This window comes from Elgaria multicarinata, chromosome 5 (genome assembly GCF_023053635.1).
Source record: "Elgaria multicarinata webbii isolate HBS135686 ecotype San Diego chromosome 5, rElgMul1.1.pri, whole genome shotgun sequence".
Classification (NCBI taxonomy): domain Eukaryota; kingdom Metazoa; phylum Chordata; class Lepidosauria; order Squamata; family Anguidae; genus Elgaria; species Elgaria multicarinata.
The window spans coordinates 111299562-111325982 of NC_086175.1; the positions used below are offsets into that span (position 1 = coordinate 111299562).

Below are 26421 nucleotides of genomic sequence, written 5' to 3' on the forward strand. Positions count from 1 at the left end.
TGGAAGTGGAGATGGCTGGGGGTTCACATACTGGTTTGAAATTGCCAGCTCATTCGTTGGGTGCAGACCCCTGGTTCAATTTAATGTCAAATCAATTGGTCCTGTTTTTTGTTTTTGTTTATGCTTTTGTTCTTCTTGTTGCCTTTTTAACCAAAGTCTTCATTTTCTTTTTCCTGAAAACTTACAGCACAGCCAAGTACAGTGTGGTGACATTTCTACCTCGATTCTTGTACGAGCAGATCAGAAAAGCTGCTAATGCTTTCTTCCTCTTCATTGCCTTACTGCAGGTGGGTTGCTGTAGCTCAAGTAAAACAACCAAACGTGAAGCTGCATTTAAGATAAGGACATGTGACCTGTATGGGACAGCCTCCCCCAACCTGGTGCCCTCCAGATGCGCTGGACTACAACTCCAAGCATGTGTTGGACTGTGGTAGGAGTTGTAGTCCAACACATCTGGAGGGCACCAGGTTGGAGAAGGCAAGTCTGGGAGTACCTGTTCCTGTAGCACTGACAATGCTCCAGGCATGCTACACTGAACCCATTCCAAAGAATACATCCAGGTGATGTGTCCACACTGCCTAGTTCATTTGAATGTTAGCACTAGTACGCTGAGGACAGGTGCTATGAAGCTGAGTTTAATGTATAGAACCCCCCAACCTGTTCTATACAGATTGTGTTCCACTACAGATCCATCCTCCTAGCTAGCATGGCTATTTGGCCAACGCACCTTGGGGAATACTGGTATAGAACAATGATCAGTGCTTAACGCTTTCAACCTGTCATTGTTGGATGCAATAGTGCCACAGCTGGGCTGCAGCAGTGGTAGCTTCTGTACATCTGGACCTGGAGGGTGTGTTCTCCAGCTTGTGGCTTGGCTGAGGTCACTGGTTTAAGCCTGAAGCAAGAAGGTGGACCTCTCTTTGCAAGCCTGTGTTTGCAAGCCTGAAGCTAGAAGGCAGAGCTGTATCCGCAACAGACCCACTCGGTCAATCACAGGAGCCAAAGTTGCACCCTCTCCCCCTGTTCCTTTTGCTGGCTAAAGCAGTTTTTCTCAACCTTGGGCCCCCAGATGGCAATTCCCATTGCCCCTGTGCCTCAGCCATGCTGGCTGGGAATGATGGGAATTGTAGTCCAACAATGTCTTCAAGGACCCAAAGTTGAGAAAGGCTGGCCTAAAGAGAGCTCTGAGTTCCTGTGCAATTTGGTAGGATAGATCCCAATATTGGGGGTTAATGTGATGCTTCACCAAATGTATGTAGCAGAGTCTTGATGCTGGTTTATGTTAGGGTTTTTTAAGTGGTGGGGGGAGGGTTTCCAAAGAGGTGCTTCTTGCACTGGAGGCTGGTGGCTCTACTGTCAGTGGGGCAGGAAATCTGCTCCGGGTTTCAGTCAGGACCAGTCAGAACTCTAAAGGAGCTATCCAAGGTGATTCACTGCCCCACTGACATCAGCCTTTACTGCTTTAGGATGGAGAAGGGGCAGCTGGGAGGGGATGCTTGGCCCTTGCCTCACATAGAATTTCTCTGCTCCAAATCACCCTGCCAAGCCTTACTTCCTTTGTGTTTAGAACCCTGAGAAGGGAAAGCAGCAGGGAACCGGGGGTGATTTGGAGCAGGGAAGCAGCAAGGAGGAATAAGATGACACCCCTCCCTCATCACTTCTCCTCTCTAATCCCCCCGCCTGACACACACACACTCCTCCCTCCTGAAGCTGCTTTCCTTTTAAGATATGTCGTTGGGGCTGTTGTCGTGCAAGCATTTACATGTCCATATATTCGCAGTATAAGAACTTCATTGACTGTAGTCATGCTCAGAATCATCTTATACTGTTAGTTTTACCCTACCCTGTGCCTGTTTGCATTCTCTTCCCCTCCTTATTGTTCTACTATGGTTTTATTAGAATGTAAGCCTATGCGGCAGGGTCTTGCTATTTACTGTTTTATTCTGTACAGCACCATGTACATTGATGGTGCTATATAAATAAATAAATAAATAATAATAATAATAATAATAATAATAATAATAATCTTTTACATGTGCTGCTGTTTTTTGTTTTCCCTTTCAGCAAATTCCAGATGTCTCCCCCACTGGAAGATATACCACCTTGGTGCCATTGCTATTCATTCTAACAGTTGCTGGCATCAAGGAGATTATAGAAGACTATGTAAGTATACCATAGGCATTCGGAGGAAATGGGCCCACAGTTTTTCCATCCACCGTCTCAGCAAGCGAGGGTCAGACCTTTGTCTTATGTTGCCAGTGTTGCCAGTGCTGACTGGCTGCTGCTCTCCACAGTTCCAGGCAGGTGGTTTTTTTCCAGCCCTATGTGGAGATGCCAGGGATTGAACCTGGGGCCTTCTGCATGCAAAGCAGGTGCTCTATCACTGAGCCAAGGCCCCTCCTGTAAAGCTACAACCCATCCCCTCCATGTACTTCTATGCATGCACCAGTGCTTCAATAGCTGCATTATTATTATTATTATTATTATTATTATTATTATTATTATTATTATTATTATTATTATTTATTACATTTGTATACCGCCCCATAGCCAACGCTCTCTGGGCGGTTTACATCGGATAAAACACTTAAAAACCATATAAAAAAAATTAAATCACAAAAACATACTATTTAAAACCACAAAACATACAAAATCAAACCCAGGCTAATAAGATATTGCTAAATGCCTGGGAGAAGAGAAAAGCCTTGACCAGGCACCAAAAAGATAACAATGTCGCGACAGGTGGGCCTCATCAGGGAGATTGTTCCACAATTGTGGGGCCACCACAGAAAAGGCCCTCTCTCTTATTGCCGTCCTCCGAGCTTCCCTCAGAGTAGGCACCCGAGGAGGCCCTTGGATGTTGAGCGTGGTGTATGGGTGTACGGGTAGGTTCATGTTGGGAGAGGCGTTCCATCAGGTATTGTGGTCCCAAGCCATGTAAGGCTTTATAAGTTAAAACCAGCACCTTGAATCAGGCTTGGAAACATACAGGCAGCCAATGAAAGCGGGCCAGACTGGGTCTTAAGCTCCCACAACTGTATCAGAGACTACTCTTCAAGGTCCCCTGAGTTTTGGGAGCAGGTACTCAGGTGGTGTGGGACTGCGGTCTTCTTTTCTTTTCTTCTCTTTTCTTTTCAAGAATGGCCTCAGACGTTCTTCTGTGTCCGCAGAAACTCTCTATATGCCCCTTTGGATCCTGGCCTAATTCATTTAGTATTTCTTGGCAGACAAAGCAGTTCTTTACCTTGAGACAGAATTTGAAAGTCCCATTATTGAACACTAGTGAAGTTATGCCACTGAAATCATCTGTCCCTTCAGACGTTTCTGCTGTGGGGCTCCACCGTGTCTGCACCGCTTTGGAGTTCCTGGCAGGGTCTCGTATTTATTTTTTATTTTCTTAAGTCGGAAATGCAAAGGTACAGCAGTGCATTGTAGGTTAAATGTCACTCCAAGCTGCTCCCACAGTTAACGATTTTGCAGACTGAAGAGTTGAACTGGAAAATCTTTGCATGTTAGAAATGGTCCCCCGATGTTCCAGCGGAATGAAAGGTCAACTCTGAACATGGGAGACTGGATTCAGATGGCTGCTTCTTGCAGAACTTCCAAGGTGGCCTTTGCCAAACCAAAAGCATCTCTTAGGGTGCAGGTGATAGGATTGTGCCCTCAGTGATTGGAAGACCCCAAATTTAGAGGTGTCCAATCATCCAAGGCAGTCTGGTATTTGCCTCCCTGTCTTCCTGCCCTGCAGATTTCACTAGATGGGCTTTTTAGCCCATCTAGCAAGAGTGCTTCGGAATGGAAGGGGAGGAGGTTGGAGGAGGCTGAGGATAACTCGTATCTTGGTGTCTGAATACATGTGGGGAAAGCCCTGTGTTGGCTGAGGATTCGTGCCCTGTTGGTTAGACGACGCAGGTGCAGGTTCGCAGCCACCGCAGGGCTTCCCCACAATGCTGTGTTTTGAAAAAGTCGGTGCTTCTGCCTTGTAAAGTCACTCTGTGGACACTCCGGGGGCGGAGCCTGGTGGAAGGCAATCAGCGATTGGTCGCCTTCCACTAGGAAGAGGGCGGGGGCAGCTTTGGGACCCGGATGGCTACCCAGAAACCCTGCGTTCCTTTCTCAGCATCGTTATTACTCCACACTGCCCCGGGAGAGGGAAAGCATGGGGTTGAGGAGGGAGGCACCGCCAACCTGGTGCCATGAAGACAGCCCCCTGGCCTCTCTCATCTCCTCTGACCCCACCCACCGGAATCTCCCCTTTCCTCTTCCTCCTTGGAGGTTGATTTTCTGACCTCAGAGGGCAGCTGGAGTGGTTCTTTGTGCACCAGCTATGACAGGGTGGGGGAGGGGGTCAGATTGCTGACTCCCCTTTCTGAGGTCGGAGCATTGTCCCTGACCTCAGAAGGGGGAATCTGAGCAGCCCTATTGTCTCTGGGGCACTTGCCCAGGCACCATAGGATTGCTCTCTTAGCTTCAGTTCCCATCGGTAAAATAACATTATTATTCACTTACCTTGTAGGGTCGTTGTGTGAAAAAAAAGAAATATGGACTGGAAAGCACTGTGCATTCTAAGATATTGCAAGTGGAAAGAACAATTTAAAACGGCTACAATCAGTTAGTTTAATATAGTGCTTAACAGTTCTTGCCTGTTTTTAACCTAATAGGCTGTGGGGGACCTTTAAAGTGAAAGCTGTTTAAAATACGTACGAGTTGAGTATTTTCCCAGTTACCAGCACTAAAGAGAGCCGCTGTTCTTTCCCCCTCATTCCACCAACTGCAATGTGGGGATAACACTGTTGACTTCCCTTGCGGGATGTTAAACCACCCAGAGAGCTTTGGCTATTGGGCGGTATAGAAATGCAATCAATAAATAATTAATAAATAAATAAAGGGCTTACCAAGATACTACAAAGATCTATGGTGTGTATTTGCCGATCCATACTTTCAAGGAGTTAAACTGCTGTTTCATTTTGAGCTTGTTGGAAATAGTACCTTTCAGACTATTGCAACAGTAGGAAATGTCATGCCCTTAAACACAATAGAGGCTTTCTTGCTTTTCAGTCTTTCTGTGTTTCTTTATCCCAAGCGTCTTGAACGTCTTTCAACCTGAGAGCCGAATTCCATTTCAGGGAAGCGCTCTGGGGCCACATTCCATAGGGGTGGGTGGGGGCAGAAGGGCCCTCAAAAGGCAAAAGCAGCCCCAAATACCAGCCTGTTTTAGCTTAAAGCTCTTACTGCCAGTAACTAAGCTTTAGGAGGGGCATTACAACCTTTTAGCATTGGGGGGTGGGTGGGGGAGTTTCACGAAAACCAGAAAACGACCAAATGGTAGGTGTTGGGGGAATGGGGAGGAGCCAAGAGAAAGGGGTGTGGCCACTTGGGAACCCTGGAGAGCCAGGTTATGACTCCAGCCCCCCTCCCCGAGTCTGAGATCCTGCCCCCCTCTTTAGCCTTCCAGACCACCTTTCACTGTGTTCCTCTAACTAACAGAATATTTGTCCTTTGACTTTGCAATAGAAAAGACACAAGGCGGACAGCACGGTGAACAAAAAGAAGACCGTGGGTAAGCTCCTGTTTTCATTTCTTTTCATCGAAAATATGCGATAGGAAAAGTCACAACCTGCCGAGAGAATCATTCCCTTTGGTTTAATGATCTGCGATTTATAAGTCAATTCCAATAATGGGATCTGCAAAGTAAAGGATTTGGAAGAACCGAGTCTTTAAATGCGACTTGGTGGTAGTTAGTCGTGATCGGGGATTTTATCTTTTGCCTAATTATTATCAACGGTGTTGGTGGCTGGTGATTAAGCTGTGTTGAGGGGGTCCCTAATCTACATTACACAATCCTGGTTATGAATTCTGTGAGGACTTGTCATATCCCTCTTTAATCTATTGTATTAATCGTTGGCTTTTGCTTTGTATTTATGTCCTTTTGTTTTATTGGCTGTATTGTCATGGGCAATGGCTGGTTCATTTCTAAGGAAATGAAAATGGGTGATTATTATGCCCTCTCACGCAGCGCTATTATCTCAAATTCTCACAGGTACAAAGCACATCAGTTGGGTAGGAGCATTCAATGGGTTGTGGTGCTTGCCTGGAATATTTACTGCATGTCCAATTACGTGGAATAGTTTATTGTATGTGAACCACTTTAGTATATTTAGATCAGTTCCCTTAAGTGTTTTTTGTATGGCAGTCCACATCTGAGATTGTAATAATTATGCTGAATTATGCAATGAGTGAAAATGCTCATTTTTAAAATTAAGATATTGACTTCACTGATGCTTTTGCAGCATAAGAGTTTATGCCATACACACAACCCCCGGCAATGCACTTTCGATGGCAATATTCAGCGCACACTTTTTATGTGGCATCTTTATTTTGCTGATTAAACTGGGATCTGGACAGGCTACATTCATAAAATCACTGGGCGCCAGTGCAGTATACTGGTTAGGGTGCAATCCTATGCATGTTTAGGTATGGCTGGCTGGAGCATGCTGGGAGTTGCAGGACATTTTTTCTGTCTGAACATGCATAAGATTGCACTCTTAGCATGTTGGACTGGGACTCAGGAGGCCCAGGTTCTAGTCTGCACTTAGCCATAAAACTCACTGGGAGATTTGGGGCCAGTCAATGACTCATAGCATAACCTACCTCTCAGGGTTGTTGTGAAGATGAAATGGAGAAGAGGATGACCTTGGAGTCCTTGAAGGAAAGTGAGGATATAAATGTAACAGAAAAAAATGTGGGATTAGGATGGCTACCAGTCAAAAGATGTTATGAAACTCTTCTATCTTTCCCTTCTAAATGGATCTTCAGTAGTAAGAAAAAAGATGGGAAAGTGATGGGAAAGCATCAGAGGGTGGCAGATGGAAGAGGATGTCATCTGGACCTCACCCTATAAAAAAATCCATGAATGAAGCAGGGTGTTTGCCTAATGAAAGCCATTTTTGGAAGCACCCAAGCAGCTGCCAGTCCAAATCTGACCCCTTAAGGTGTTGCAAATCTAATGAAAAAAGAAAGCCATAGCAATAGACCAGCCTAATCCAACATGGGGCACTCCAGATGTCTTGGACTACAACTCCCAGAATTCCTGACTATTTGCCATGCTGGGCACCAGGTTGGAGGAGGCTGGGGTTGAACATGCAGAAGATCCCATGTTCAGTCCCTGGGATCTTCAGGTAGGGCTGGGACAGACCCTCGTCTGGAACCTTGGAGAGTTGCAGCCTGTAGTTCAGGGTTGGGGAATGTGTTAGGGTTGGTGTGTCCAGATGTTGGTGGACTGCAGCTACAACCACGGGAGTTGCAGTACAACAACATCTGGAGTATCCCATGCTCTCCATCCCTGCTGAAGATGATGCTGAGCCAGATAGACCAATTTCCTGACTCGTTAGAAGGCAGCTACTTATGTTCCCATGACACCTTGGGGAGATGCTAGTTAGGGTCTTGACCTTCCACCAGCCACTTCTTTCCTAGATTGGCCATCCAGAAAAATCACTTGTAGTTCAATCCGTCATATAGGACACATTAATCAGTGATGGTCGTTTTTGGAAAACAACAGCAATGCAATTCTCTTTTCCTCCCCCAGTTTTAAGAAATGGGACATGGCAGAACATTATGTGGAAAGAGGTGAGAACTATTTTTTTAAGGTATTATGGGAATTAGTTCCTATTTGATGTAGTCATGAGTCAATTTGATCTTCTTTGGGGTTCCAAAGACGGGCTTTGAACAACCTTAATTTTACCTGAACAATTATAGTAGCTCCCTTTCTCAGCTGTTACCCATAATGCCATAATCAGAAAGATTGTCTCCTGGGTGGGGCAGGGTGTAGGCGGAGCAGGGAAAGAAAACAGCAGAGTCAGATTGTTCCTGTCTAGTCCATGTCCACTCTCTTTTCTCCCCCACCTCTCTCCATCCTTCTCTTTGAGACCCTGGATACAGCCTTTTCCCCCTCTGCCTTTTGGAGGTCCCATGTGCTGATGTCATTGCACGAACGCCGCTTTACCACTTCCACTCCAGAAACCTGGCTGACTGCCAGGGAACAAATACCCAGCAGAAAGGTCACTAGGGGGCTGTCTATACAGTTTATTTGCCCCGAAGTGGTTGTGCAGTGCCAAAGTGTCATTTATATGACGCAGCCGCCAACTTGCAGCCACATCGAGGGTTTTCCTGCGAAACTGTGTGTTTTCATGGTGCCGTTTTATCGCGGGGTTTTCTTTGCTGAGAGGTCACTTGAATACACATTTATAGCACCTCATTGTTTTCCCCGTCTCTTGGTAACTAGCTGATTAACAGTATGGATGGACTCTCTCTCTCTCTCTCTCTCTCTCTCTCTCTCTCTCTCTCTCTCTTCATGTTCTCTTTTTTCATGCTGCTGCACTCCTGCCCCTGACTCAATAGGTGGCAGTGGGAGACATTGTGAAGGTCACCAATGGGCAGCCCATCCCAGCAGACATGATCATTTTATCTACCAGGTCAGATATACAGAATGGGTGTGAAATGATGCCTCTGCTAAACTGAGGTTTTAAAGCCATCATCTTTGCAGCTAAAGAAATGTGAATGACACCTGATCACATTCATCTATTTCTTCTCCATGTACAGATCACAGAGGGATTAAAACCCTTTCAGCCCGAGGTCCAAATTCCATTTCCATTTTTGGAGCTGCATTCCGAAGGAATAAAGGGCATGGCCAAGGGCAAAGGGGGTGGGCCCAAAATCCAGCATATTTTAGCTTAAAATTCTAATTGCAACTAACTAAGGGCTTTTCTACATGAAGCTTTTAACCTGAACTTTTACCGAGGCTTCTGCTTCCAGATTCTTTGAGGGATTAAGATCTGCTCCTTTACACGTGTTTATTTCCAAGGTTTATTTCCTCTTACTTTCTGTATGTTCCATTACACAAACACTGAGTGGCGCTTTAGTACAGTGGAATTGCTGAATTACACCAGGCTTCTAAAATGCCATTCAGAAAAAATACTACACTTTCTTTGTTAGGAAAGCAACCTGTGATAATGGTTGCAAAGCATGGGAAAGGCCCTCGAGGATGACAACATTGCATGAGTGAGGAATCACAAGTGCACAGTAAAAAACCATGCTTAGGAATGGGGCTGCCTACATGTATTGCAATGTGCAGTAGAATGGCACACAGTCTCCTACCTTACTCTTGACTTAACAGCATGTTTTCAAAAAGGTTGGACCCCACTGCTCTAATCTCAAGAACTGGCTCCCAAATCAGAAGCGGAAGATACAAATTCCATTTTAGAATTTGATTTTATTTCTATCTCGTGTTCTTTTGTGAAACTCAAGGTGACATTCAGAAGGTTTCTAGGAGGTCCCTCATCCAAGCACAGACTGGACCCAGACCAATTTAGCTTCAGCAATGTGCTGCATCAGGGTCCTTCAGACCGTGCCGTAATCATCATCATCATCATCATCATCATGACTGTTCAGTTTCTAACCCACTTCCCAGTTTTGTCCTTGAAGCAACTTGCAAAATTTAAGACACGATACAAACACACATAAAATTGACAGATTTAAACATTGTAAAATAAATCCAAACTATGGCGTCACATAAAACGTTAAGCTTCAGTAAATATCTCTGAATTTCACATGAAGGGCACAACCCTATGGGACTGAGAGAAAAGCAACTTTCCTTTCCAGAGCGTCAGTTGGTCCTTAGGAAGGAACCACATAGGTGATTTCTCATGTGTGGTTCCTCCATGCCAACGTTATGAGATCAGTGTGGTGCTGGAAATGGGTCTTACACTGCTATGGCACAGTTATAGCCTCAGTGGAGACTATGCTGCAGTCCTAGACACACTTACCTCGAAATGCCCCATTGAACTCCATGGGACTTACTGCTGAGTAGGTGTGCATAGGATTGCACTGTAAGCGATGGCAGACTGCGATCCAATGTCCCTTTTCCTCTTTCTACTGGCCAATTCTGGATCAGATTGCTTTTGGTAACAGTAGTATTTACATCATGCATCTTTGAGATGTTTATATATTTCAAAAGAAGGCCTCAGTTCACCAGAGTCTGCATGATCAGTGGTGTGTTTTCTGATTTTGTACGAAGTGTGCATTGCATTAATTTGTTGTATGTGTGCATATTAAAAAGACACCCAAATCCTTATGATAGATAAAAACCAAATTCAATCAATGTGCTGTGTGTGTGTAATCAATGGTTGAATAAAATTATTGTCCTGAAGATCCAGTGTCCATCTATTTTTAATACATTTATTTTTGCAGGCACCTTTCTTTTTAGAAGTTACTTCTAAAGCCCAGTTTGATTTATATATAACATTTTATTGCGTTTTTACAGTGAACCTCAGGCAATGTGCTACATTGAAACAGCTAATCTTGATGGGGAGACTAACCTTAAGATCCGGCAGGTAATATTAAATTTGTTTCTTTCCATTTTGGAAGCTGATGACATGACAACTAGGAATATCACAGAGTTTTTGCACTAATAGTTGGAAAGATGAGATTTGCAGCTGAGTGTCTGAATATTGGTTCTTCTATTAAAGTAGCAGCATAAAATTGTAGGTAGATAGATATTTATTTGCATCAGCCACCAGCCATTGCAATCGATAGATACAAAATACAACTAAACAAATAAAACTACCAAATTAAACCATTGTAACAAATTAAGACTCAACCATAGAGGATCTTGGCTTAATAGCAATTGCTAATTTTTTTGCAGACTTTATGTTCACCAAATTGTCTCAATCTGCTAGGAGGAAAGACACAGAGAAATCAGAGGAATGCCCTGGGAGAGATAGTAACAGTGCAGTACTCAATTCTTTCCACGTCTCTGTATAGTTTACACTAGGGGTGTGCACGGACCCCCCCTGCTCCGCTTCACTTGCAGATCCGCCATTTTCCGGAGCGGGTCGCTCCGCTCCGCCCCCGCTCCACCCACTTCCGCTCCGCTCCGCTCGGAGCTCCGGATCCGGATCCAGAGCTCCGTTTTTGCCCCCCATAGGGTTGCATTGAAAGCTAAAAAAGTAAACAACTTTTTTTCCGTTGACGTTAGAAACCTCACGTTTGGCACCATGACACCTCATGGGCGTATACACACACACGCCAAGTTTCAAGGCAATCCCATCATCCCCTGATTTTTGGCGAATTTTTGAAAATCGGGCACCCCATTCACACCCCTTGGGATAGCTCCGTCAATTTGCATGTTAGAAACCTCAAACTCGGCACCAGGGCAGCTTATCCATGTGTCCACATGCACGCCAAGTTGCAAGCAAATCCCATCATCCCCTGATTTTTGGCGCGGCTCTACCCTCTAACGCACCACCCATAACCCTAATTCACACCCCTTTAGATAGCTCCGTCAATTTGCACGTTAGAAACCTCAAACTCAGCACCATGATAGCTTATCCACGTGTCCACATGCACGCCAAGTTTCAAGGCAATCCCATCATCCCCTGATTTTTGGGGAATTTTTGAAAATCGGGCACCCCATTCACACCCCTTGGGATAGCTCCGTCAATTTGCATGTTAGAAACCTCAAACTCGGCACCATGAGAGCTTATCCATGTGTCCACATGCACGCCAAGTTGCAAGCAAATCCCATCATCCCCTGATTTTTGGCATGGCTTAACTCACCCCAAATTGTCCCATTCTACAACTACGTCAATTTGCATGTTTGAAACCCCAAAGTCGGCACCATGATAGCTTATCCACGTGTCCACATGGACGCCAAGTTTCAAGGCAATCCCATCATCCCCTGATTTTTGGGGAATTTATGAAAATCGGGCACCCCATTCACACCCCTTGGGATAGCTCCGTCAATTTGCATGTTAGAAACCTCAAACTCGGCACCATGAGAGCTTATCCATGTGTCCACATGCACGCCAAGTTGCAAGCAAATCCCATCATCCCCTGATTTTTGGCGCGGCTTAAACTTTTTAACTCACCCCAAATCAAGTCCCATTCTACAACTACGTCAATTTGCACGTTAGAGACCTATCCTTTGGTCCCATGACAGCTTACCCATGTGTCCCCATGGACACCAAGTTTCAAGGCAATCCCATCATCCCCTGATGTTAGGGGAACTTTTGAAATTTGAACACTCCAGTATGTCAGGGATTTAAAGTTGCAATTGCAGACAGCTCAATGGGGCCAGTTCCAAGGCAATCCCAACATGCCACGAGATAACCCTAAATCTTCTGTCACATTTGAAAAAGGGATTATTGAACTTGATAAAGTCTAAGTGAGCGCAGGAAGGACTTCTCCCCTGAGTCAAAGCAAGACACATACACCATCGCTGCAAGGCGGGAAGGGGAGAAGGGAGGGAAAGCAGGCAGGCAGCATGCATTGTAGTGCCGCAAGGATGGCTTGAGCACTAACGCATAGCAAACCAACCCATAAGTGGGCGCAAAGTGAGGCAAAGATGGCTGGTTCTTTCTTTCTAAGCCAGCAGTTACGCCTTGAGGGGCACAGAGGAGGACGACTGGGAGCAAGCGTGCCGGAGGGTGCTGGGCACGAACCGCAAAGCCCATCTCCCAGGCACCAGGCGGGCAGAGCAGGCGAGGAGTCAGTCCTGGCAGATGCCCCACCACAGCAGCACCCCGGGGGAGGCGGGCAGACAGGCAGGCAGGCATGGGTTGGCGGGCCCAGAAAAGCTGGTACCTTGCACAAGTAAGCCATAGATCTGCGGGGGAGTCAGTCCCAGCAGATCCAGCTACCTCACAAGGACGGCTCCCAGGCAGGCGGGCAGGCGCCTCCACTGTAGTGGCTGTGCTCAACTCGGCGGGCGCACTACAAGACGAGTTGAAGTGAGAGCTCACTTCTCAGGAAACGTAGTGGCTGTGCTACGGGAGATCGGTGGACTGCTGGAGCTTAGCTTTTTCTCTGAGGGGAAGTCCATGAGTTGAAGTGACAGCTTGCTTCTCAAAGACAGGGTTACAGCGGAAGAGGGGTGGGACGAGACCGGGGAGAGAAGATGGACCAGCTTCTGCTACTAATCCTCACCCACATCCTGGAGGACCACAGCATCCCACACAAAGTGGCTGTGGTGAAGTCAATGGCTGTCATGAGTTGAAGTGAGTGCTCACTTCTCAGAAAAATTAAACTGTCCGTACACACTAAGTGGCTGTGCTATGGGCGATCGGTGGACGCCTGGAGTACCACCCGCACATAGGGGAAGTCCATGAGTTGAAGTGACAGCTTGCTTCTCAAAGACAGGGTTACAGCGGAAGAGGGGTGGGACGAGACCGGGGAGAGAAGCTCGACCAGTGACTACTACTAATCCCCACATCCTGGAGGACCACAGCATCCGCAGTAGTGGCTGTGGTGAAGTCAATGGCTGTCATGAGTTGAAGTGAGTGCTCACTTCTCAGGAGGAAACTTAAACTGTCCGTACACACTAAGTGGCTGTGGTATGGGCGATCGGTCGACTGCTGGAGTACCACCCGCACATAGGGGAAGTCCATGAGTCGAAGTGAAAGCTCACTTCTCAGATAACTTGAATTGCGAGACTGGGGAGAGACGCTCGACCAGCTGCTGCAACTAATCCTCCTCACCCACATCCTGGTGGAACAAAGCATCCACCGAGAAGTGGCTGTGGTGAAGTCAATGGCTGTCATGAGTCGAAGTGAGTGCTCACTTCTCAGGAGGAAACTTAAACTGTCCCTATGCACTAAGTGGCTGTGCTATGGGCGTTCGGTGGACTGTTGGAGTACCAGCCGCAATTGGGGAAGTCCATGAGTTGAAGTGAGTGCTCACTTCTCATTAAACTTAAACTGTCCCTATGCACTAAGTGGCTGTGCTATGGGCGTTCGGTGGACTGTTGGAGTACCAGCCGCAATTGGGGAAGTCCATGAGTTGAAGTGAGTGCTCACTTCTCAGGAGGAAACGTAAACTGTCCCTATGCAGACAGTGGTTGGGGAGAGAGGCACGGCCAGCTGCGCCTCGACCGTAGGGGCTGTGCTCAAGTGTCTGAACTTGGAGTCGAAGTGAAAGCTCACTTCTCAGATAACTTGAATTGCGAGACTGGGGAGAGACGCTCGACCAGCTGCTGCAACTAATCCTCCTCACCCACATCCTGGTGGAACAAAGCATCCACCGAGAAGTGGCTGTGGTGAAGTCAATGGCTGTCATGAAGTGAGAGCTCACTTCTCATTAAACTTAAACTGTCCCTATGCACTAAGTGGCTGTGATATGGGCGTTCGGTGGACTGTTGGAGTACCAGCCGCAATTGGGGAAGTCCATGAGTTGAAGTGAGTGCTCACTTCTCAGGAAAATTAAACTGTCCGTACACACAAAGTGGCTGTGGTATGGGCGATCGGTGGACACCTGGAGTACCACCCGCACATAGGGGAAGTCCATGAGTTGAAGTGACAGCTTGCTTCTCAGGAGGAAACTTAAACTGTCCCTATGCACTAAGTGGCTGTGCTATGGGAGTTCGGTGGACTGTTGGAGTACCAGACGCAATTGGGGAAGTGAATGAGTTTCAGTGAAAGGTTGCTTCTCAAAATCAGCACACTGATCGGGTCACCCAGAGGACCACAGCCTGTACGTAGTGGCTGTGCTGAAGTCAATGACTTCCATGAGTTTAAGTGAAAGGTTGCTTCTCAAAGGCGAGGACTTGCCTGTTTCATTTTCGCAGCGAGACAGGCAGCTGCAGTAACACTCACAACCACACACACAAGGACAGCTTTTGCACAGAGGCTCATGAGTTCAAGTGACAGCTTACTTCTCAAAACCATACTTCGGGATCAGGGAGTACGTCTTCCACTCCCAGGGCACTCCAAAGGGCGACCCGTGGACTGCTGGACTTTACCTCCCTCAGTTGGGGAAGTGAATGATGAGTTTAAGTGAAAGCTTGCTTCTCAAAGACGGGTTACAGCAGAAGGGGAAGAGGAAGAGGATGAGACTGAGGAGAGAGAGAGAAGAGAGCATCCACTGTAGTGGCTTTGCTAGTGGCTGTGCTACGGGCGATCGGTGGACTGCTGGAGTACCTCCCGCACATAGGGGAAGTGAATGAGTTTCAGTGAAAGGTTGCTTCTCAAAATCAGCACACAGATCAAGGACTCCATTTGATCCCCGAGCTATCTAAAGGGTGACCCGTGGACTGCTGGAGTTTTCCTCCGGTTCCCGGTGGCTGGGATGGGTCTCGGCTTCTCAAAGCCGTGGCACTGCTGCATATGCAGTGCAGCTTCTCATAAGAGAGCTGTCCCATGGAAAAACGGTGCATTACTGGAGCTTAGCTTTTTCTCAAAGGGGAAGTCAATGAGTTGAAGTGAAAGGTTGCTTCGGAAGTCTATGGCTTTCATGAGTTTCAGTGACAGCTTGCTTCTCAAAGAGGGCGTTACAGCGGAAGAGGGGTGGGACGAGACCAGGGAGAGGAGCTCGACCAGCGACTGTTACTTATCCCCACATCCTGGAGGACCACAGCATCCACAGTAGTGGCTGTGGTGAAGTCAATGGCTGTCATGAGTTGAAGTGAGTGCTCACTTCTCAGGAGGAAACTTAAACTGTCCCTATGCAGTCAGTAGTTGGGGAGAGAGGCACGGCCAGCTGCTGCAACTAATCCTCCTCACCCACATCGTGGTGGAACAAAGTATCCACCAGGAAGTGGCTGTGGTAAAGTCAACGGCTGTCATGAGTCGAAGTGAGTGCTCACTTCTCAGGAGGAAACTTAAACTGTCCCTGTGCAGTCAGTGGTTGGGGAGAGAGGCACGGACAGCTGTGCCTCCACCGTAGGGGCTGTGCTCAAGTGTCTGAACTTGAAGTCGAAGTGAGAGCTCAAAATTGCTCCATATGAGACTGGGGAGAGAAGCTCGACCAGCGACTGCTACTTATCCCCACATCCTGGAGGACCACAGCATCCCACACAAAGTGGCTGTGGTGAAGTCAATGGCTGTCATGAGTCGAAGTGAGTGCTCACTTCTCAGGAGGAAACTTAAACTGTCCCTATGCACTAAGTGGCTGTGCTATGGGCGTTCGGTGGACTGTTGGAGTACCAGCCGCAATTGGGGAAGTGAATGAGTTTCAGTGAAAGGTTGCTTCTCAAAATCAGCACACAGATCAAGGACTCCATTTGATCCCCGAGCTATCTAAAGGGCGACCCGTGGACTGCTGGAGTGTAACCTCCCTCACCCTCAATTGGGGAAGTGAATGAGTTTCAGTGAAAGGTTGCTTCTCAAAATCAGCACACAGATCAAGGACTCCATTTGATCCCCGAGCTATCTAAAGGGCGACCCGTGGACTGCTGGAGTGTAACCTCCCTCACCCTCAATTGGGGAAGTGAATGAGTTTCAGTGAAAGGTTGCTTCTCAAAATCAGCACACTGATGGAGTCACCCAGAGGTCCACAGCCTCTATGTAGTGGCTGTGCTGAAGTCAATGACTTCCATGAGTTCAAGTGAAAGGTTGCTTCTCAAAGGCGAGGACTCGCCTGTTTGCTTCTCAAAAAACCATACTTCTGGATCAGGTAGTACGTCTTCCACTCCCAGGGCACTCCAAAGGGCGACCCGTGGACTGCTGGAGAGAGGCAGCCTGGCTAGTGGTGGTGGTGGTGCCAGGCATTGCCTTGCCCCCTGCTTGCACCTCACCTAAACGTGCAGTCAATCATGGACAAACGGTTGTAAACCGCCCAGAGAGCTTCGGCTGTGGGGCGGTATATAAATGTAATTAATTAAATAAATAAATAAATAAATAAATGGAGTCTTTTGGAACTGGGTGGAAAACTATCCGGATGAGTTGACTAAGCTGTACCGGACGCCACAGAAATGAAATGAACTCAAGTGCGGTGCTTTGCCCTCACATTCAGTCACACACACGCACGGTGACAAACTCTGCCTAGTGCCTACAGAGAAAAAACCAGCCTGCCTGAACTGTAGTGTGCCTGCCAACCCAAGGAGGGGTGGAATTAAAGGGAGCCTGCCTGTCACTCCCACGAGGGCTTGAGGGTGGGGTATCCCAGCAGGGGGAGATTGCCCTTCAGAAAGACCAGCTGCTCCACCAAGTCCGGCTCCAAGCGAGAGCGGTGAGGGGTCACTATGTCGCCCGCCATAGAGAACACCCTCTCGCTTGGAACACTGGTGGGTGGGCAGCTGAGTCGATCCATGGCCACCCGCGCCAGGTCCGGCCAAATCTGAAAACGGGATGACCAGTAGGCCAGGGGGTCCATGGAGGAGTCCTCGATGGGCTCTGACAGGTAACGCTGCACGGTGGTTGCAGCGTCATCCTGGCTGGTGGCTGGGGAGGGTCTCTGCCCAAACACGGTGTGCAGAGCCTCTTCCCAATACCCCTCGCCTGTGCTGCTGCTGGGAGGGATGCAGGTGAGGCTGCTGCTGGTGCTGCTGGGGGGAGGGGTGGCCTGCTCCTCTGCCTCACTCTGCCCCACCCTCTTGGCCCATGCCGCCCGCACTTCGCCCACCAGCGTTTCCACCCAGTGCTGCCTGCTATTTGGCCCACAAAGCCCATCCTTCACACGAGGGTCGCACATGGCTGCCAACATGTGGACCCTGTCGGTTTGGATGGGCTCCAGCCTCCGCGTCACGCCGTCCCTCAGCCTAGTCACCGCTTCGCGGACCTCGGGCTCGAAGCGCCTGCCGGTGACGGGATCCCTGTACTCCAGAAAGTCGCCCATCTGTTTCTGGAGATGCCTGCATACAGGGATCACCTGGCTGAGGAGGGCAGAGCTTTTGCTCAGGGTCTCGGTGGCGTTCAGGAACGGCTTGAGGACCGCCACCAGCTGGGACATGGCGTCCCACTGCTGCTTGCCCAGGTGGTGGACGCCCATGTCCCTGACCCTGAACAAGTCGTGGATGGCACGCTGTTGCTCCACCATCCGCTCCAGCATCAGGTAGGTGGAGTTCCAGCGTGTCACCACATCCTGCACTAGCCTGTGCTGCGGGAGATTCAACTCCTCCTGCTTCTCCCGCAGCAAGCGACTGCCCTTGACGCTGTGGTGGAAATGGCCTGCCACCTTTCTGCAGCTCTCCAGGAGGTTACGGATCCCGGACAGGGGACCGAGGTTGGGCTTGCTGCTGCCCATCCCAAGGCCATCCCTCACCACCAGGTTCAAGACGTGCGCGATGCAGCGGACGCCCTCGAATCCGCCGTCGCGCACCGCCTTCACCATGTTGGCTCCCCCGTCCGTGACCATGTAACCGCGGGTGACCTTCTGCCCAGCTAGCCACCCATCCACCATGCGGTTCATGGCCTCCGTAATCTCCCCTGCCGTGTGGGACTGGTCCATCACTTGCGTGTGGAGGAGGGCCCAGCAGTAGCCCTCCTTGCCAGTCCCTGTAGTGCTGGATCCTTCCTGCCCCACGGCTGCCCACCAGTGTGCCGTCAGGGACAGGTAAGCGTGCACTCCGCCCTCGCTGGACCAAATGTCCGAGGTGAAGTGCACCATCCGTGCCTCTGCCTGGCACAGACGACCCAGCACTAACTCCCTGCAGGAACGGTACAGGGAAGGCACCACCCGCCTGCTCAGGGTGGTGCGACACGGCAGCTTATAGTATGGCACCACAAGCGCCATCAGCCTCTTGAAGCCTGCGTTGTCGACGAGGCTGAATGGCTGGTCGTCCAACGCCACCATCTCACCGATTGACGTGGTGATCTGGGAGGGCGTTGGAAAACGCCATCTTGTGGTTCCATACTTCCCCCACCCCATTTCCGGCAGGGTTGCCTGCCTAACCCTTGTGGGGATGGGAGATGGAGAGCTGAGACTGGAAGTGCCAGCAGCAGCAGCAGCAGCAGCCGCCGCCTTCGGCTTTCCCCTGGAACCAGTCGCCTTGCCCGCCTCTTTCCCCAGCAAGACCGACTGGTGCTGCCTCTTAAGATGCATCTTCATGCTGCTGGTTCCATAATGCCCTGTCGATGAACCCCTGCTTAGGCTGAGTTTGCAGTGGCGACAGACAGCAAAGCGGGGATCCGCTCCCAACTCAAAGTGGTCCCACACGATGCTTGTCTTTCGTTTCCGTGGTGACACCACCAATTGCCCGCCTGAGCTCTCTGGTGTTGCCACAGAAACAGGGGTGTGGGATGAGACTGGGGAGAGAGCCTCGGCCTGCTGCTGCTCCTCCTCAGCCCCCACATCCTGGAGGCCCACCGCCTCCTCCTCCTCCTCCCCCCCCCTCCACTGTGCTGAGGACCTCGTCTAGGTCCATCATCGGGCTCGTGGGCTGAAAGGAGAATGAAGGAGTTGGGGATACTCCTCCTCCTCTAATGGCACTGCTGCCACGTGCCTCTTGCAAACGGGCACTTTTCCCATTCCCACCCTCAAAAAGAGAACGCCGGGCACAAGTTGCAGAAGAGAGTGGCTCTGCCTGCTGCTTGTCCTGCTTCTGTTTTGGAGCAGTCAGCCAAGGAGTTGCCCGTTTGAGTTTCACAGGAGGAGAGGAAGCCTGCTTACTGCTGGCAGACTGAGCCTTGCTGCTTTCAGCACGCCTGCTTCCTCTTTTCATGATGACTAACAAAATATTAATACTACTAATACTATGTATAAGGTACTACTAAGAATATGTATAAGAAGATATAATATGTTTAAATGTAGGGAAATGGGACAAGAACAATAAAATATACTACTACTAATATGTATGAGAATATACTAATATATATATATATATATATATATATATATATATATATCTACTACTAAGAATATCTACAAGAATATAATAATATGTTTAAGAATATTACTAATAAATGTAGGGAAATGGGACAAGAAATGGGACAACCACTACTATAACAAGAACAAAATATGAATACTACTACTACTAATATGTATGAGAATGTATACTAATAGACTACTAAGACTATGTCAAAGAATATAATATAATATGTTTAAGAATAGGGAAATGGTGTGCGTATGCTTTCCCCAAAATGCTCAATCTGTGGCTGCCTGTTGAACTTGACAAAAGCAGCCCACTCTGTCCAAGTTACACAGAGAAGAAAAAGAGAATCCAATTTTTTTGGTATATTTGGTATATAGAAGATAGAAGGAAACACAATCAGGATTTAAGAGAGGGGAGGGGGGAAAAGAACCAACCACTACTATAAGAAGAACAAAATATGAATACTACTACTAATATGTATGAGAATGTATACTAATAGACTACTAAGACTATGTCAAAGAATATAATATAATATGTTTAAGAATAGGGAAATGGTGTGCGTATGCTTTCCCCAAAATGCTCAATCTGTGGCTGCCTGTTGAACTTGACAAAAGCAGCCCACTCTGTCCAAGTTACACAGAGAAGAAAAAGAGAATCCAATTTTTTTGGTATATTTGGTATATAGAAGATAGAAGGAAACACAATCAGGATTTAAGAGAGGGGAGGGGGGAAAAGAACCAACCACTACTATAAGAAGAACAAAATATGAATACTACTACTAATATGTATGAGAATGTATACTAATAGACTACTAAGACTATGTCAAAGAATATAATATAATATGTTTAAGAATAGGGAAATGGTGTGCGTATGCTTTCCCCAAAATGCTCAATCTGTGGCTGCCTGTTGAACTTGACAAAAGCAGCCCACTCTGTCCAAGTTACACAGAGAAGAAAAAGAGAATCCAATTTTTTTGGTATATTTGGTATATAGAAGATAGAAGGAAACACAATCAGGATTTAAGAGAGGGGAGGGGGGAAAAGAACCAACCACTACTATAAGAAGAACAAAATATGAATACTAATATAATATGTATGAGAATATATACTAATGGACTATGTGAAAGAATATAATAAAATATGTTTAAGAATATAAATGTAGGGAAATGGGACAAAAAGTGTGTGTATGCTTTCAAAAGAAAGCTTTCACAAAAGCAGAACAGTCAGGCTTTAATACAGGGAAGGGGGGGGAACCAACCCAACCAACCCAAACACACACTCCAAAATTCAAAAATAAAGTTTATATTAAATCAAAGTAAGGGGAAAACACAGGGCAAACTAAGCTACAAGTCAGAAAGAAGCAAACAAACACACACACGCGCCAAACTAAACCTATCCTAATCTATCTCCAAAGTCCAAAGCAGGAGCACTAACTAACTAAGTGTTCCCTCCACGAACGCCAACCCACAAAGAGACACAAAACAGAAAGTTCTCAGGGTGGGTCTGCCTTAGTCCCCCCTCCAACGCTGGGATTGGAGGAGGATGCTTTCTGAGGAGATCAATTCTCATCAGGATTGGGAGTTGAATGTGCCTGTCATCGCTTCCAAAAAAATAAAAAAATAAAAAAAAAAAACCCAAACCCCGATTTTTAAAAAAATATTGCACGTGAACCACAGCACGCAGAAAGTTGAGAGTGGTCTCAAAATGACCCCCATCCACGACTCTCTGTGCACAAGAATTTTCAGAACGATAGCTTAAACCCCCCCCCAGTTATCCCCGATTCTTTCCCTCAATGCAATCCTATGGGCGAAAAGCCGAAACGCAGTTTGAGCCGCGCGGTTGACCCGATTTTTTAAAAAATATTGCACGTGAACCACAGCACGCAGAAAGTTGAGAGTGGTCTCAAAATGACCCCCATCCACGACTCTCTGTGCACAAGAATTTTCAGAACGATAGCTTAAACCCCCCCCCCAGTTATCCCCGATTCTTTCCCTCAATGCAATCCTATGGGCGAAAAGCCGAAACGCAGTTTGAGCCGCGCGGTTGACCCGATTTTTTAAAAAATATTGCACGTGAACCACAGCACGCAGAGAGGTGAGAGTGGTCTCAAAATGACCCCCATCCACGACTCTCTGTGCACAAGAATTTCCAGAACGATAGCTTCAAAAACAACGTAGTTATGCGCGATTATTTGCCGCAATGCAATCCTATGGCGAAATGTTTTCAAGATGGCGACCGGAGCGCTCCGCCTGAACTCGGAGCTCCGAAAAATGGTCGCTTCTCTTCGCCTTGCTTCTAGGGGGTCCGCGGTCCGCTCCTACTCCGCCTCTGGGTAAGGCGGAGCAGGCCAATCCGCTACTGCTTCTACGCTCCTAATCGGAGCGGAGCACATCCCTAGTTTACACTGACCAGATGACACACTAAGTCACAGTGGTTAAGCATTTTGGCTTAGCGTGTTGTGTGAACCATTCCTTACAATGGTGGCTACATAACCATGGTTTAAACATGCTCATTAATGATTTGCTGCAAAAGGATTAGCGGCCTAACGATGGCTTAGCGTGTTGTCTGAACAGGGTCAGTGTAAATTAAAACAAGAGTGGGGGGATCGGGCACCTTGACAAACACCAAGAAGGGTGTGCAGTGGCAGCTGGAATTGCTGTGAAATAGGTTTCTGTTGATGCTGAAAACTGTGGGTTCAAAGGAGTTGTTTAGCACATTGTGGCTTATCCTCAGTCTTTTGGGCAGGTTACTTGTCCTTTGCCATGCCTCCCATGACAGCCATTTTGTGGTGGTGCTCAGGACAGTTTCTCAAATTGCCAAATGTGCCCACAGCCCAAAAAACTTGCCTGGCCTGATGTAGAAAAAGCTCTTTTGTATTATAGGGATGGATGCCCCCCCCCCCCCGCCTGGTGTTGCTGGGTGCTTGCTGAGCTGCCGCTCGCCACCCTATGCAATCTGCTGGATGGTCTGGCTAGCACTGCAGGGCTGTCCACTCCCTCATTGAGCATCCATGCCCGTAATGTTGCATAAACGGCCCCTTTACGGCTGCCATTTACATTACATTAAAAGCACCAGCCTCTATTTCTGTGCAAAATGGCGGCTGTGCAAGTGCCCCGCAGTTTGGTGAGCAGGGTCCAGGTGGGAATCTACACTGGTGTTATTCTAACGTTTTGAATGGGTTACTGTAACACATAGCGTCACGTGACCCTGGGTCTCCAGCGTTGTAAATGAGTCATACTTACAGGTTCTGTTTCTTAGTTCCAGCGTGGCTGCAGATTCATGTGCCTCCTTATACCGGTAATTCTCCTCTCGCAACCCAGAGCTGCTGAGTTTGCTCCGCCCACTTCCTGTTCTCCTTCCTTCGCCCCGTTTGCTATCTTATCTGCTACAGCAGATAAATCACACCAGCCTTATACTGTGCAGTCACTGACAATTGTATGCAAAGGACTCAGAAGTTTTCCACCTTAGAATCTGCTTTTATTGTGAAGTATTCCCATGCATCCTGCCTTAAAATTTGAATCAAATTGGGTCATCGGTTGATTTTTTATGATTTTTTAAAAAACATTTCCCCCCTCTTTGCAAAGGAGCTGTGGCTCCCTGCAGGAAAGTTAACAAGGGTCCAAAGTCCAAAACTCATGACCAGCGGGGCTTAAATGCGGCTGCTGCTAAAACTTTTCACTTTGATCTCCCATCCAAACCCTGACCAGACCCAACCCAGCTTAGCTTCAGCAAAGTGGCTGGCTCCTGTGCGTTGAGGATTTGTATTAAGATGTTTTGGGAGGGAGGGATTTGTGTGTGCTTATGACTTGCTTTGCTCTGCTGGCTAGGAATGAGGTAGGCAGTGGGCGGAGCAAACCCAGCAACGAAAGGATTTAACAATGTGCCCTGCAATAACGTTACAGCTACAGAGAACCGATACAGAGAACCACGTTAGAAAGGGACACTAGCAACGTTATAAGACTAGTGTAGATCCGGCCCAGGACTCCAACCCCCACCCCTGGTCTCTCATGACATCCCTACTGTATTGTACTAGTGGTACACTAATGTGCGCTTGTTGTGCAGCACCACCTGTGAGACCACGAGGGAGGTATGGGGAGGCATTTTTGGAGATTGACGTAAATCACAGGAGTTGCAAGATAAGCAGCAGTTAGAATTGTCAATTAACAGTCCAAGGTCGGTATGCCAAAAGTATCTGTCGGGAGCCAAGGTAAACAGTACAGGTTTCAGGAATGCACAGAAGAATATTTGAGGTTTTTCCAGGGTCAAATATTGTCCAAAGACAGTCGAGGAGCTGGCAGATAAGCAACTGCAACAGAGCTCCAAACAAGACAATTGCTTCCAGCAAACCCCCAGCATCTAAGGCTCTCCTTATATTGTGCTGCTGATGCCTGAATGCGGCCAAGCTCCCGTGAAGGGCTCCTCCCCAAACTCTCTCAGACTCAGCTGTTCTCTCTCGCAAATGAAGGCACAACAGAGGTCCTGCTTGCCCCAAGGTTCGGACCGTGGGAAGCTGCCTTCCACCAGGTCAGACCTTGGTCCACCTAGCTGAGTAGGGTCTTAGGTAGAGGTTGTCCCATTACCTCATTTCTGATCCATTTAGTTGGAGGTGCCTAGGGATGAACCTGGGATCTTCTACTTGCAAAGCACGTGCTCTACCACTGAGCGATGGCCCTTCCTAAGGCCTGGCTAATAACCACCACCTCCAACCCAATGGGTCTTCAGATGTGTTGGACTGCAATTCTATCATCCCATCAGCTGCAGATAATGGTAGTTGTAGTCTGACACATCTGGAAGGTGCCGTGTTAGGGAAACCTGCCTTAATAGATGGAAGGACAAGTAAATCTTTGATGGGCATATCTGCTTCTCGGTTCCTCGCAGGGCTTGACTCAGACCGCTAGTCTCCAGTCAAGAGAAGACGTGATGAAACTGGCTGGGAAGATAGAATGTGAGGGGCCCAACCGCCACCTTTACGACTTCACTGGAAACCTGCGGATAGAAGGGCAAAGGTATTCACGTGATCTCAAAACGACGATGGCCATTGGATTACAAGAAGCGTGTGTACTTTAGCTTCATTCCAGAATACCGAGTCTCCATCTCAAATGGGTTCCCTTCACTGTGTGCGGCAATGCACGCGCATGGGTAGGAGGAGTGTGCGCCCTGCGTACGCAGGAGGATGAGTCCAGAGAGGGACTGGATGTGTTGCTTTATGTGAAAAATGGTTAGGGAAGATGCGGTGAAAGTGAAGCACTTTTGAGGCCTGCTGTTTATTTATTTATTTATTTATTTATTTAGAACATTTTTATACCGCTCCCCATTGAAAAATTTCGGAGCGGTGTACAAGGTAAAATGAAAATCAAAACAGAATAAAATGGTTAAAACAAAATTTAAAAAGAAGCAAAATGGACAAGGAACTGTGTTTCTTTGTATTATGTGGTAAAGCACCTTATGCATCGATGGGACAACATTAATTAATTAATTCACTGGGTAAATGAAGCACTTCCTTTACTAGCATTTTGTTTTAAATGACGAGAGTGCCTTTGTGCTAAAATTTTGTTTTTGAACTGCATTCTTAATTTCCTAGCTTCTTTCTCTTCTTCTTCCTCCTCTTCAGTCCAGTTCCAATTGGACCCGACCAGATCTTACTACGAGGTGCCCAGATAAGGAACACTCAGTGGGTTTTAGGAATAGTTGTCTACACGGGACACGATACGAAACTTATGCAGGTAAAGAGGCTTTTCATTCAAAATAAAGCATAGCGTTGTTCCTGTAGCAACGTCCAGCATTTCTTTTCAAACCTTTTTATGATCATGAACAACAGCGTTGACATCTTTTCACCCAGGACTGCTGCAGCTGTGACTTTTTGTTTTGTTATTCAACGTTCATTTCTGATTTTTCAGGTTTTCTTACAACGCGTTCAACCACCGTTTCCTGATTTCTCCCTCTATTCTTCTACTTCCAACTCTGTGTTTTGCAGTTTCACTTGGTGCACATTGCTGGTTACAGCTCAGTTCTTAAGGGAGATGATACACCGAGAAGGGGAAAAGTAAAAACAGAGGAGGGAAAAGAGAGGAAAGACCAGGAAAGGAAAGAGAAGTGAGGTTTTCGTTCAATGTCAAAATGAACAATTGTAGTGTATTACGCTAATAGTATACCCTCACAACACATACACACACTTTGCCACATACAGAATTCAAGTTGGAGTGTGCATCCTGCTGATTTCCCTTGTTACACCTATGAAGGAAGCTCTTTTCCATCTGAGGTAAGACAGGTAGTGACCAGGGAGAGAGACTTTTCAGTGTTGGCACCCTGTTTGTGAAATTCCCTCCACAGAGTGTCCTGCCTGGTTGCTATCCCTTCAGAATGAAGCAAAGACATTCTAAGAGCTCCACATGAGTGATTTATTGCACACTCATGACTGGTCACTCATGAAAGCTTGCGGGTCTTTTTCATGACGTAGTCAACGTCTGATGCCTCTCCTGCCATTTTCAAGCGAGAATCGCCCCTTTATAAAACCCCGAAAATGCAACAATAAATGGAAAGCGTGCTATAAAGCAGCGCCATCTGGTGGTGGTAAAATTGAAACATGGGAAGGAACTGGCAAAAACCGGGGGGGGTGGGGTGGGGAAGAGTGTGTCTATTGTGCTGATCCTTAAACCCGTGAAGACTCAGGAAGTTAAAACCCCGGTAAGGGTGTGAGATTTTTGCTAAATGTGGAGAAGCCCTTATTCTCCCAGGCTTCTCGTTGTTTTTATCCTCTCTTAACACATTGTTATATATTATTTCCATACTTCATATTGCTTTTGTAAAACATCTTACAAGCTCTACTGAACAAAGGCATAGAAA

General features: G+C 47.4%; 1 protein-coding gene across 1 annotated transcript in view; it reads left to right on the forward strand.

Annotated features, from left to right (window-relative positions):
• ATP8A2 (ATPase phospholipid transporting 8A2) overlaps positions 1-26421 on the forward strand; it is a 464367-nt gene that overhangs the window by 103830 nt on the left and 334116 nt on the right. Inside the window, exons 3-10 of the mRNA XM_063127035.1 lie at positions 188-287; positions 2065-2163; positions 5515-5560; positions 7586-7626; positions 8398-8471; positions 10319-10388; positions 24457-24584; positions 25190-25301. Of these exons, the coding sequence (XP_062983105.1) occupies positions 188-287; positions 2065-2163; positions 5515-5560; positions 7586-7626; positions 8398-8471; positions 10319-10388; positions 24457-24584; positions 25190-25301 (670 nt within the window). The remainder of the gene's footprint in view (positions 1-187; positions 288-2064; positions 2164-5514; positions 5561-7585; positions 7627-8397; positions 8472-10318; positions 10389-24456; positions 24585-25189; positions 25302-26421) is intronic.